This window comes from Juglans microcarpa x Juglans regia, chromosome 6D (assembly GCF_004785595.1).
Source record: "Juglans microcarpa x Juglans regia isolate MS1-56 chromosome 6D, Jm3101_v1.0, whole genome shotgun sequence".
Classification (NCBI taxonomy): domain Eukaryota; kingdom Viridiplantae; phylum Streptophyta; class Magnoliopsida; order Fagales; family Juglandaceae; genus Juglans; species Juglans microcarpa x Juglans regia.
In genome coordinates, this window is record NC_054604.1 from 32,428,229 (window position 1) to 32,441,302 (window position 13,074).

The window sequence follows — 13,074 nt, forward strand, 5'->3', positions numbered from 1 at the left end:
TCACAAAGTGAGGTTTGAACCTGACTTTCCCTACTTGGGCACAGTGAAGGTTGGAGGTGTGCCGATTGAGGCCTGCGGACTGCCATGTTTCGACGGTGATGGAGGCTCGATGTGTTAGTGTTGATGTTAGTGCCAATCAATTTGTTCCGACAGAGCCATATTGGGATGTCTGTGCGGTGCCCAGGTGGGCCATGTTGCCACTTCACTAGAACTGCCGTAACTGCCTGTTGTTTCTCCTTTGCTTGCTCCTCTTCCCTTCTCTCTCTCTCTCTCTCTCTCTCTCTCTCTCAAGAATTTGCGAGCACCTTATGCCTCACTCTGGAGACCAACCTTGACCATTGCATGGGACATGCAAGTCTAACTCAACATATGGCCATTATAGAGCCATTGCATGGGACATGCAAGTCCGACTCAACATGGGGTCTGACAAGTATCGTGCAACCGAGGAACCATGTATGAGCAAGTGAGGAATTGTCCGAGCTGTGCAAGTGAGTCTCGTCTGAGCCCTACATATGAGGCAATGTCCGAGCCCTACAAGCACAGCACTGTCTGAGCCCTGCAAGTGGGGCACTGTCCAAGCCCAACAAGTGGGGCTCATCAAGTTGGTAAACGAGTCTTGTGCAAGTGGGGACTGTGTTCGAGCTCTGTGTAAGTGGTATCCAAGTCCCATGCAAGTGTGGCACTCTTCGAACCCAACAAGGGGGGCACTGTCCAAACTGGTAAATGAGTCTTGTGCAAGTGTGCAAGTGGGGATTGTGTTCAAGTCCCGTGCAAGTGGTGTCTGAGTGCTGTGCATGAGGGGCTTGTCGAGCTGGTGAACCAGGAGGATGCCTAGCTGAGGTGGGCATGCCCGCTACGAGGTGCCGAGCTGAGTGACCGAGGGGGTTGCCTGGCAAAGGGTCTCGTCAAGTTGTAGGGTGACTTGCTAGCTGTCCTGGTGGAGGCTACGTTGCCCGCCAGCCTGCTGTGGCCACCAGAGGGGAAGGGCTCGCCACTGGGCCACCGAGGTGTATTACCTTAGACCAAATGGGAGTTGGCCACTGAGTGGTCAGGACTCCCACCCCATGAAGTTGAGAGTCACTCCACAAGTGACAAGGATTGTCGACGACCTTGTCAAGTGGTGGCCAAGTGGCTGTTAGCTTGCGAGAGCCTCTAGGTGTGGTCTCCATTTGAGGTGCAGTGCGGCGAGGTCTTCGCCATGGCCAACTGGTCGTGGACTGTCTCTGAGGAGACAGACGACGCCGGCGGTTTGCATGGCGACAGTTGACGCAACCCTTTTGCTAGACCACAGTGGGGTCGTGGCTCAACTGGGCGCACACTATCTTGCACCGTAGTGCACGGACCAACCGCTGGGTAGGGGCCACTGCGCGTTGGACAGAATTCATTGGCGGGCCACAATGTGGTCGTCGACAGATCACTGGACCTCGCGGCTCCCAAGGCTCCTGGGTGCACGGCGCCATGCACCCATTATACACTGTGCATGCCATGCATGGTGCTAACGTGCGTGACACTTGAGTGCACAGTATCTGCGCCATGCACCCATTATACACTGTGCATGCCATGCATGGTGCTAACGTGCGTGACACTTGAGTGCACAGTATCCACTTAATATGTTTGTACATGGTATACTGTGCACGTGGGTGCACAATGTCTTATGTGATACTGCGCACTTAAGTGTCCAGTATTTGCTCACTAGTGCATGTATTCTCAGCACAATCTACATTTTTGGGATAAGGAACATGAGTGGCCCAGTCCCTTGAGCTGCAAGTGCATTAGAGTGAACTAAGTACAGTGTTGAAAAGCTCAGTTTCTCGCCTAGGCGAGAAAAGATTTACTTGCCCATTTTCTACAGCAACATTTTTCGTAAATGTAAAAATTAAGAAACTAAAAATACTTATCTGGGAGGATGTTATCTTCTCGTCTAGTAATTATTCAACATGCAGGAAAATTGTCATTCTTCTACCTCCCGCGAAGAAAGGAAATCAGATCCCACAGACGATGCCATTGTTTATGCGAGAAAAATCACACAACAAGTTGGAATGAGAGAAAGAGAAATTATCGGCTCACTGGTCGACTTGGGCCTTGATCAGTGTTGTTTGGAGCTCTCGACCGTGTTCCAATGTGGTTGTACGGTATCGATGCGTATGTTTATGGTGGTGAATGAAAAACAAATGCAGGGAAAATAGGATAAAGTAATACACAGATTTACGTGGTTCGGCATGTTGCCTACATCCATGGGCGTTTAGGGAGAAAAATCCACCATAATATACTTGTTTACAGTCTCTCATGAACTCTCATTTCTTATTGTACAAAAAAAACTAGAAATTTTCTTACTGGAGAAGATGTCTCACTCGAGAGGTTGAAGAAGAAGAAGAAGAGATCGTCCGTTGGTCATTTGGTCCTTAGCTTTGATCTGACCCTCCATTATGCTTGCCTGCCTACCAAGAGGTGATTGGTCCTTTTTCATGTCTGAGCATGCCTCCATTTTCTCACTTTTTTTTGACACAATTCTCTTACACTCCTGACCCATGGTTCTCTCTTGTCTCACACTCTTCTTCTCTCTATTTTGTCCTCTAGTTTGGCCTGGTGGGTTGTGTCTAGCTATGGACTGTATATTTTATCCCCCACAAATACAATCCTTTGAGTCAAACAATTGTATCTCTTGTTAATGATTGTGTCATTTGCCAACAAATACCTTCTTATCTATAAATAAAAACCATTTATGCAAAATAATAACGCTTGCAATTTCTCTACCCATTATCAATCAAGGGACAAACACCCTAACAAGATTGTCACTATTTTACAAAACACCAACATGTATTTTCATTATTCATTTTTAACTAAAATAGCATAATATATATATATATATATATTTGATTTTTAAGTGGTCATTCCCTACAAGTATGCGCAAGGTAAATATTCGTAGCCCCGTTGTACATAATTTATTGTGGTCCAGAGATGGGACCTGAATGATAGGCTAATTATATATAATATCTACTCAAAGCCTAATGTTTACTGGGTGATAAACTCATATCATGAGGCGAAGATTTTTTTTTTAAAAAAAAAAAAGGTTACGGTTGGGTATAGAATTCATTTCAGATTATAGTAAAAAAAGTAATAAAAAGATATAATAAAATAATAAAAAATAATAACAAGATATCGACTTACTATACAGACACAACAAGTCTCGTTTGATTTATAAATCTACTTCAACTTATCATTATAATTTTTTTAAATTTTAATATAAAATATAATAAATAATTTATTTTTTTAAATATTAAAATAATATTAATAATAAAAATTAATATTTTATCACCTTAACTTAACTCAATACAATTTAACGTAAAAACACAAACTTAATATTGTTGGGAGGGTAGGATGGCTTGTCTTTGATGGACTGTCTGGCTTGTGTGGGATCTTCAGTGTTGTGGTGGACATCACAAGGAGACAAAACTGGAATCTTGTCATCATGTGCTTGGGTGCGGACTTTCGTGGATCAATTATGGGTAGATTCTTCACGTGCTAATGGTCCTTCAGAATTGAGATTCCTTGGAATTCCAAGTGCGTGATTGAATCGAATAAAAAAAAATGATATAAAAGAATAATAATATAAAAAGAAGGTTATTTTAGTAAATTAATTTATCAAAATAACATTATTTTATCAAAATATCCATATTTTGCAATGTAAAATATGTTATAAAATATATTATGTAGATATCATTATTCATAAAAAAAAAAAAAAACTAATATAATGTTTACATTTATATAAAAGGGATTAGGTATTTAGATTACTCACCCTAAAAGTACCATAATACCCAAATATCTGTGATTATTAGGAGTGATAAGTTTTAGATGGCGATATAGTATTATTCATTTGGATTAACTTAATAATTGTCTTAAGGATGATAAATTTTTGGTGTATAAAATGTTGCAATCACAAATAGATTGTATTAAAATAATCTCATAAATTGACGTGATTTTATGTTATCTGTTAAATCTATTTTATAATAAAAATAATTTTATAATATGATGAATTACATTAAAACATATAAGCTTGTAAGATTACTTCTGTATAATCTTTCATGACTAGAATATTTTTCTTTTGGTATAGGTCCAAAACATATGGGACTAGCTCAAAAATATTTCTTTTAGGTTACTTACTGCAAATCTCTTACTCGTTGTTTAGGCACTGTTTGGGTAACAAGCTATTCTCAAATATTTCATTTCTCAACATCACTTAAACAAAATATAATTCTCAATTTCAAATTTTTAAATTTTTTATTTAATCATTACCTAATTATTCTCTAAATACAAAACTTAATCTAACTTTTCCAAACTCTCAAACACAATACAAAAAATAAAACAACTTTTTTAAATTTCAAAATAAAAATAATATTCAAATAATTTTTTAACTTTATAATATTTTTATTTAACTTTTTCTCTCACATTTTTCAAAATTCAATAAAAGCATCTTAACTCAAACTATTTCACTATTATTAAAAAATATTCTAAATGTCCTTTTGGATTTATTATCTTGTATTACAACACTAGCAATTGTGCAGGCAAACATCAATGCAAATCAATACTTAGCTAACAACCCCATTAAATATACTGCATTCGAAGAGCCAAATACAACTTTTTTGCTTACAAGCTAGGATGTTTCTACATGTTTGGATAGGTACTGTTGACCCTCTATTGATTATTTTATCACTTATTTCTCTATTCTCCCATTTGCTCACTCTCAACAGAAGTCAAAATAATAATTTAATTGAGAAATAAATTGGTATTAAGGTCATATAATTACAAAATATATATAAAAAAAAAAGAAAAAATTAGTATTATTATTTTAATTAATAGATGAATAATTCAATATAAATTTTTTTTAAATGATAAAAACAAAAAACAAAATATATAATTTTAGCCAAATTATACCCATCCGCTTACAAGATATTACAAGAGGAAAAAGTACAAATCAGTCCATAAATAATATATTTGTATTGGTTGTTAGGACCATTGTACGTCAAGCAAAAACAGTTAACCATTTATTGGGTCCAAACTCCCAAGTTGAAGGGTATAGGAGTAAAAACAAGGCAGTCCCCGAAAAAATCCCAACGAACAAGATCCATTTTCGGCCTCAAACAAGGAAAATATAAATGCCAATCGAAAAAAATTGAAAAATCGTCACTCTCAATCTTTCCCTCTCCCACACACAAGAACAAACACAAACACATACACAACGCACATCCAGTCATCCACTCCCTTTCTTCGTACTCTCCGACGGACCATCCCAATATCTACCACAAGTTTGATGTTTGAGCCCGATTACTAGCTATCCCCCCTATCGGAGTCTCTTGATTCCGATTCCGGCGAATCCTTCATGTCTTCTCCATAATGACCCGGACCCGATTCGCCCTGACTGGGACCTCCGAACAAGACACCAAGCCCACTACCACCTCCAGTCGTGGCGAAGGAGGAGGAACCGTCATGCGAATTATAGTGCCTCTGCAAGGCGTTGTTCAAGGCAGGGGAGGCCTTTTTTTGGGCTCGGTTATACCGTGCGCGCTCTTTTACTTTCTTCAGCTCTATCTGAAACGGCATCGTTCTGCCCCAAGCACACCCCCGCCTCCGCCTAAGGATGCGGCGGCCTCTTATCCGCCGTCAAGCTCGGAGGGGCAGTTGCCGGAGGTTTCTGTGCTCACACGGTCCTTTTCTCGGATCCATCCCTCACCGAAGAGCCCGGGCGGACCTGCTTATGTGTCGTCTCGGGTTAGCTTGGTTTTGAAGGGTGGAGACTCGCCGTACGATATCGGGTTGAGGAAGGTCTCGGAGGATCCATATCATGAGGCGGGTAATCCGGATGGGGTTATTCAGCTTGGCCTGGCAGAAAACAAAGTGGGTTCGGGTTGATTCCTTGTTCCTTTTTCTTATTTTTCTTTGCTTTTCATCGATGGGTTGCTTTGTATAATTTATTTGAGTATTGGATTAGTGGGTTTTCTTTGGTGGTTGTAGTTATCGCTGGACTTGGTTCGAGATTGGCTGGCGGAGAATGCGAGGGAAGCGATGCTAGGTGGAGGGAGAAGTGGAGAGGAGTTGAATATTGATGGGATTGCAAGTTACCAGCCGTTTGACGGTTTGATGGAGCTGAAAGTGGTAATTCATGCAATTCTCTCCAACCTTGTGATTTTTAACGTAGTCCTCACTATTCTGTTGGTTAGGAGGTGTTGGGAGTGCTTAATGAATGTAATCCTGTGATATTTTTGTTTGTCAATAATCGGTACACGTGTTTACAGAAGATCTAGATGAATCACTTATTTCCATTGATTCTATGAATGGAGGCTATCATCACAAGCATCCAAACGTAATAGAATTAGATACATATATTTTAAGCCATAAAGGCAGTGGAGGTTGTCGAGTCCATAACTATTGGACCAACAGAGACAATATACCCAGAGATTTTTTTTTTTTTTTTTTGGGGAGGGGGGCAGCGGGGGGCTACAAATGATTGTTGTAATTCATGATTATAAAACGCATATAAGATGGTAAGCCGATTCCACATGAAAGATTGCCTACTTAGATGCAACAAGATTCTCGAAATATCTCATCTTAAGTAACCTAATACAGATGCCGAGATCCTTTGGATCAATTGGCAACACCTTGGTTTCTCATTAAGAAAACCAAGGATCGAATCCCCCATCCCCCATGTATAAAAAAAAAAGTAATCTAATACAGACTGTTTTATCAAATAATTAGATACCTTAAACTAATAGTAAATATTTGAAATCTTTCCAAAATCCATGAGGATCAACCATTGGTTCCATAAATTAAAGAGATAAGGGAAGGAAAGCTGCCACAAGAAGAGGCAGAAGAGGGACCTGCGTACATTTAGTTTACCGTCATATGCCTACACAGTACATATCAAGTGGAAAAATAGAAATAAAACGGCCAAACCTTCTCTTCCTTCCATTGACTTGTGTTATTTTCCATCTAGTTCTGAAAGGAATCAATTCTTCCTTGGAGCATGTCCTTCCCTTAAGCCAAACTATTGAAAAGACTTAATCTTCTGTTTTCTTATTGTCTTTTTCTTTCTCTCCCTCTTTCTTCTAGCAAACAAACTGTAAGGATGTTTGTTTAATCGATGATGAAAAAGATGATTGTTAGTGAGGACTTTCCACAGAAGTAAAAGAAAATAGATGTTTGTTTAATTGATGATGAAAAGGATGATTATTAGTGAGGACTTTCCACAGAAGTAAAAGAAAATAAAGGGGTCATTATACCAGAAGGAACAAAAACTCATAATCTGATGTGACTATAAACATAACGATAATTGCAAAGGATGAAAGTACATGTAAGTCTATATCAATTGCAGGTTCCCCCTAAGAATGCAGTTCCCTGGACTAGGTTGTCCGGCAGGTTTATTAGTTTTAATAATATGTGATATGCAATTAACACAATGAATGTGAAGTTGCATGCATGTGTGTTTTTCAATCCACCTTTATGTCTTTGTTTGCAATTACCCTCTGTGTCTTCTAAAAACTATCTAGTCCTTTAGGCAGTGGCAGAATTCATGTCTCAAGTCATGGAAAAGGCAGTTTCCTTCAACCCCTCACAAATAGTTCTAACAGCTGGTGCCACCCCTGCGATTGAGATCCTTAGCTTCTGCCTAGCAGACACTGGAAATGCATTTCTTGTTCCCACACCATATTACCCTTGGTAATTATTTATTTGTGTTTAAAATTTCTGTTTAGGTAACAAGTTATCTAGTGAGAATACTGAACATTTGAACACAATATGCAGTTTTGATAGGGATGTAAAATGGCGAGCTGGCGTGGAGATAATACCCGTTCCCTGCCGCAGTGGTGACAACTTCAGCTTAAGTATAACGGCTCTTGACAGAGCATTCAACCAGGCAAAGAAACGTGGTACAAAAGTTCGTGGGATTATCATATCAAACCCCTCAAATCCTGTGGGAAATCTGCTTAATCGGGAGACACTGTATGGCCTTCTGGACTTTGCCAGAGAGAAGAACATACATATTGTCTCAAATGAAATATTTGCTGGATCCACGCATGGAAATAAAGAGTTTGTGAGCATGGCAGAAATAATTGATTTGGAAGATTTTGACCGGAACAGGGTTCATATTGTGTATGGTCTATCAAAAGACCTCTCTCTTCCAGGTTTTAGGGTGGGCGTTATCTACTCCTTCAATGAGAATGTTCTGGCTGCTGCTAAAAAGTTGACTAGGTTCTCTTCCATTTCGGCACCATCCCAGCGCTTACTCATCTCAATGCTTTCAGATGCAAAATTCATTCAACAGTTCATTGATATCAACAGAGGGAGGCTCCGAGGAATGTATGTAAAGTTTGTGGCAGGGTTGAAGCAATTGGGAATAGAGTGCATAGAGAGCAACGGGGGTTTCTACTGTTGGGCTGACATGCGTGGGTTAATCCGCTCCTACAGTGAGAAAGGTGAGCTGGAGCTCTGGGATAAATTATTGAATGTAGCTAAGGTAAATGTAACTCCCGGATCTTGTTGTCACTGTATTGAACCTGGATGGTTTCGGTTCTGTTTCACTACATTGACCGAAAAAGATATTCCTGTTGTTATGGAACGAATTCGGAAAATTTCCGAAACCTGTAAATACCCTAGTTGAAATGCTCTTGTTTCATTCTATACGGTTAGATTTCTTGTTAGGGGCTGAACAAGCCCCAACTCTGGATCCTATGAGGAAGTTCAATGATTATGAGTTTCCTCAGGTTTATAGTGACTTCTGAAATGTTATTGCTGCTTCATGTGCTAGTACTGGTGTTTATAAAGCCACTATTTAATAATTTTCAACGGGAATCCGTTAAAAGTTATGCCTTTTTTTTTTTTAATCGTATCAGATGGATTCCCATATATAGTTTAGAGATACTTCCATGGAGATGCACCCGTGGCAATCTTGCTCTGATATTCCAGAGTGTGCCGGCGCTGAGGAGAAAAATTATGAACTGGAAGAATTTGTTAGTTTATTTAGGTATCGAAACAATAATCGAATGATTTTATTGCAAAAAAATGATAAATGTCATGAACAATTAATGATGATAACTCAGAAACAAATACAAAAGAATGAATTTTCTAGTTCTTAGATTTGTTAAATGGGCAACTCCTTTGTTGGCAGCTAGATTACACTAATCATATTGACCTTGTAGGTTGTCCAATAAACCATTTAATGTACACTAATCATATTGACCCAATCCATTTCTGATAGATTCAAGAACTTGGACAACCTCTGCCATGCTTGGTCTCCTTGAAGGAACCTCAGATGTGCAAATGAGCCCCAACTTCATAACCTGAATAAGCTCATTCTCTGCAAAACCACGCAAACTTCTATCAAAACAATCTGAAGCGGAGCCACTCTCCAACAATGCCCTAACATATTCACACAGAACCACCACCTCATTTGCTCTTGGACTCTCGACTGGTTTCCTGCCTGTAACCAGCTCCAAAAGAATAACTCCAAAGCTATAAACATCACATTTCTCACTCACTCTCAAACTTTGAGCCAACTCTGGCGCAACATATCCAACTGCATTATGGAATTTAGTTAAACCGTAGTTATCCAAAATGGGAAGCAATTTTCCCAACCCATAATCTGACAGCTTAGCCTCATAATTCTCGTCTAAGAGTATGTTAGTCGATTTGATGTTGAGATGAAGAACTTGAGGTCTACAGTCATGGTGAAGGTAAGCTAAGGCTCTTGCTGTTCCAAGAGCAATATGAAACCTCCTAGACCAAAATAATGCAGTATTGCTGCCACCAGTACTGGTGCCCGCATAATTAAGCCCATGAAGATTATCATACAGATTTCCGTTTTGGACAAATTCAGATAGAATCAACTGCATTGTTGAGGACCAGTAGTAACCCTGGAAAGCAACCAGATTTGGGTGTCGAAGGTTTCCTAGCTGCCCAATTTCTTGCTCAAATTCATCTTGGTTTCTGATCCTTCCCAGAGTGTCAAGCTTCTTCACTGCAATTGAGATCCCACCTTCAAAATTGGTCCTGTAGACAGTTCCAATTGACCCACCACCAATCAGACACTCCTTGTCAAGCAAAGCTTTGGTGCCAGCCTCCCAATCTTCATACTTAGAGGGCAAACTCTTGCTGAAGAGAACCAGCTTCCCAATTATTACATTTGATTCTGTTGAACCTAGGGGTGTGCTCTCGACAACCACTGTTTCATCTACTTGTTTCCTTCGGCGAACCTTGATGCTCATGATGGATACCACACAGACCCCAGTAAGGATCAGTGCAGCAGCAACAATTGCGACAATGACAGAATTACTCAGGACCTTTGTTTTCCTCTGTGCAGAAGTTGTGCCATTGCCATTTGCTGAGCAAGATGTATCCAAGGGGGTGCCACAGAGCAGGGGATTGTTAAAAAATGCAGATGGGCCAAAATGCTGGAGAGCTGAAGGAATGGTGCCTGAGAGGCGGTTGTAGGAGACATTAAAATGAGTTAACATTTTCAGATTTCCAAGAGAAGAAGGGATTGAGCCAGAAAGTAAATTTTGTGACAGATCCAGAAATTGGAGGTTTGAAATTCTTCCAATACTCGAAGGGATGTTCCTGTTGAGCCGGTTTCCATGTAGGTCAAGGACTACTAGGTAAGTCATGTTGGAAAGGGTATCAGGAATTTCTCCTTCTAAAGCATTGCCAGAAACATCCCTGCAGAAACATATTAGGATTTTTTTCATCAGTTTGAGTCAAAGCAGTTTAATTACAATGGAGAATAACTTGAGAAGGCAATTGAACTCACAGCTCAAGAAGAAATCTGCAATTGCTAATATCACCAGGAATTTCGCCAACAAGCTTGAGATTGTGCAAATCCAGAACCTGAAGCAGCTCAATGCTTCCCAACTCCTTTGGAACAGTCCCACCTATCGAATTGCTACCCAATCTAATCACCAAAAGCATCTCCATACCTCCAATTTCCGCTGGGATACTGCCATTCAGCCTGTTATATGCCAAATCAAGAACTTTGAGACTTCTACAGTTTGTAATGCTCAATGGAATTTGCCCGTCCAAATTATTTGCTGAAGCATCCAGAAACTCCATTCTCTCACTGCAGGTTGTCAAGTCGGGAATCTCCCCATAAAACTCATTATGAGATATATTAAATAAAGAAATATTTTTTGATCCAAGAATGCCAAATGGTGCCAACCCAGAAAACATATTGCTACCAAGATCCAGTACTTTCAAGTTCTGGCATGCCGAAATCTGGTCTTCAACATTACCCGATAACACATTGCTTCTTAAAATCATGTACTTCAACACTGGAATAGTACGACAGACTTTGGAAGGAACGACACCGCTGAGATTATTGAAAGAGAAATCAAACCCTTCAAGGTTCATGCAGTTCACAATTGAGGCAGGAATGTAACCTGAAAGATTGTTTTGGGACAGAGAAACATACTTTGTTTTATAACAGTACTTGAATAAAGCTGACGGTATCTCCCCAGTAAAATCATTCCTCGACAAATCTAGAAATCGAATACTTGGTAAATCACCAATAAACTCCGGTATTGACCCAGATAACGCATTGGAACTCAAATTGATCTTCCAGAGTGTCTGAATGTCAGCATATTCTTGTGGAATAATGCCCGAAAAGCGATTCCCAAACAATGTCAAAATCCTCAAAGATTTCAAACCCGACAAGGCCGGAGATAATACCCCAGCAAGACTGGTGTTCCACAACAGAATCCTTTCTACGAATCCGGCCGAGTTACAGAACACACCACGGTAATCTTGGCAAGGGTCCCCACTCAAAACCCAGGAACTTAAGCGATTGTACGGATCATTGGTGATATTCCCCTTGAATTCAAGCAAAATCTCTTTCTCGGTTACTGTTGAAACCGTAGCAATTCCGAGAAAGCAAGAGAGAAAGCACAAAAGAGCATGAGAAAGACGGAATTGATAGAGTATTCTCATGCTCGCAAAACTCGGCTGGCAATTAAAAGGGTCTATCCATTTGGCATTATGGTAGTTGGATCCAATTGAGATTAAGATCTGGGTTTTCTAGCTACCGTGCTTGGAATGTAACAATTGCTTGAGTATGAGAAATACAGCATCACGATGACGACAAAATAACATGATGTTTCTGACGGAAGTTTAACCCAAAAAAACACCCAAATATCGAACACGTTAATTGCAGCAAAGATTGAAAAAATGCAAGTACCTAGAGCAATGTGGTCTTTTGCTTCTGGGTCATCTCAGTGAAGCCTGAGTAACAAAGATCTGGGTCTTTCTCCTTTTTTGGGGCTGAATCCAAGTGAGAAAAAAAGAAAAAAAACCGAGCTTGCAAAGTGAGAGAAGAGAAGGAATGGAAGGCGGGCAAGCATGCGACTGAATGCAATGGAAGTGGTGAAATATAGTAACTGCTGTCTTGGCTGGAAAGGAAGCAGATGATCCAATTTAATACTAACAGCATTTAAAAATCCTGTATTTAGCGGTTGCCACCAACAGAAGCTGAACCACGTGCATGTCCATCTCTCTCTCACTCTCTGTTTCCGAAGACTTTCTTTTTTAAACAATGATAAGCATCAAACAATGAAACCCAATCTGTCCTGCTCTCTCTCTGTCTCTCTCTCTCTCTCCCTCCCTCTCTCCCTCATAACTCATAAACACCGTGTAGGGCCTTTGTTCACTGAAACCCAGCATTTATTCTCTCTCACCAACCACGCCAACACTGCCATAATCAACACCACACAGACCACCATCACTATTACTACTACAAGGATAGGATACAAATTACAAAGACACTCGAACAGACAAGTAAAAAAAGAGAGAAGAAGAGGAAGAGAGGGGCTTTTTGCCTGCTTGTCTGTCTCTGTCTGACTGTCTGTACCGTTTGACACTTTGACGAGCAGGGCCTTTGCTTTTTTTTGCATTCAACTTTCTTTCTATCCGTTTCGATTGTGACTTTGGGAAGACATTCGTTGTTTTCTTTATCGTTTTTGTTCATAATTATTTAAATTTTTAGTTGAAGTTAAGCATAAGAAGCTTTTTTATCACGTTTTCTATCATCTTATTATTATA

General features: G+C 39.9%; 2 protein-coding genes across 5 annotated transcripts; one reads left to right on the plus strand and one right to left on the minus strand.

Annotated features, from left to right (window-relative positions):
- Positions 1-5,167: 5,167 nt before the first annotated feature.
- LOC121234778 (probable aminotransferase ACS10) lies at positions 5,168-8,764 on the plus strand. Of its 3 annotated transcripts, none has more exons than XM_041130871.1 (4): positions 5,168-5,892; positions 6,010-6,150; positions 7,550-7,710; positions 7,795-8,764. In XM_041130871.1, the coding sequence occupies exons 1-4, from the start codon at positions 5,392-5,394 to the stop codon at positions 8,648-8,650; spliced, it is 1,659 nt and encodes a 552-aa protein (XP_040986805.1). In that variant the 5' UTR covers positions 5,168-5,391; the 3' UTR covers positions 8,651-8,764. The 3 variants fall into 3 exon arrangements, with proteins under 3 accessions (XP_040986805.1, XP_040986807.1, XP_040986806.1); XM_041130873.1 differs by having other exon boundaries at positions 5,755-5,892; positions 5,987-6,150; XM_041130872.1 differs by having other exon boundaries at positions 5,761-5,902.
- Positions 8,765-9,014: 250 nt separating this feature from the next.
- On the minus strand, positions 9,015-12,913 carry LOC121234777 (probable LRR receptor-like serine/threonine-protein kinase At1g12460). Of its 2 annotated transcripts, none has more exons than XM_041130870.1 (2): positions 10,811-12,913; positions 9,015-10,704 (listed from the first exon to the last, which is right to left on the minus strand). In XM_041130870.1, the coding sequence occupies exons 1-2, from the start codon at positions 11,965-11,967 to the stop codon at positions 9,216-9,218; spliced, it is 2,646 nt and encodes an 881-aa protein (XP_040986804.1). In that variant the 5' UTR covers positions 11,968-12,913; the 3' UTR covers positions 9,015-9,215. The 2 variants fall into 2 exon arrangements, with proteins under 2 accessions (XP_040986804.1, XP_040986803.1); XM_041130869.1 differs by having other exon boundaries at positions 10,796-12,909.
- Between the last annotated feature and the right edge of the window lie 161 nt (positions 12,914-13,074).

Coding starts and splice junctions, on each gene's coding strand:
- LOC121234777 (XM_041130869.1), bottom strand. CDS start 11,967: ATGAGAATACTCTATCAATTCCGTCTTTCTCATGCTCTTTTGTGCTTT. Junction 10,705..10,795: donor TGCAGATTTCTTCTTGAGCT/GTGAGTTCAATT, acceptor ATGTTTCTGCAG/GGATGTTTCTGGCAATGCTT.
- LOC121234778 (XM_041130871.1), top strand. CDS start 5,392: ATGACCCGGACCCGATTCGCCCTGACTGGGACCTCCGAACAAGACACC. Junction 5,893..6,009: donor TTGGCCTGGCAGAAAACAAA/GTGGGTTCGGGT, acceptor TGGTGGTTGTAG/TTATCGCTGGACTTGGTTCG. Junction 6,151..7,549: donor GTTTGATGGAGCTGAAAGTG/GTAATTCATGCA, acceptor CTAGTCCTTTAG/GCAGTGGCAGAATTCATGTC.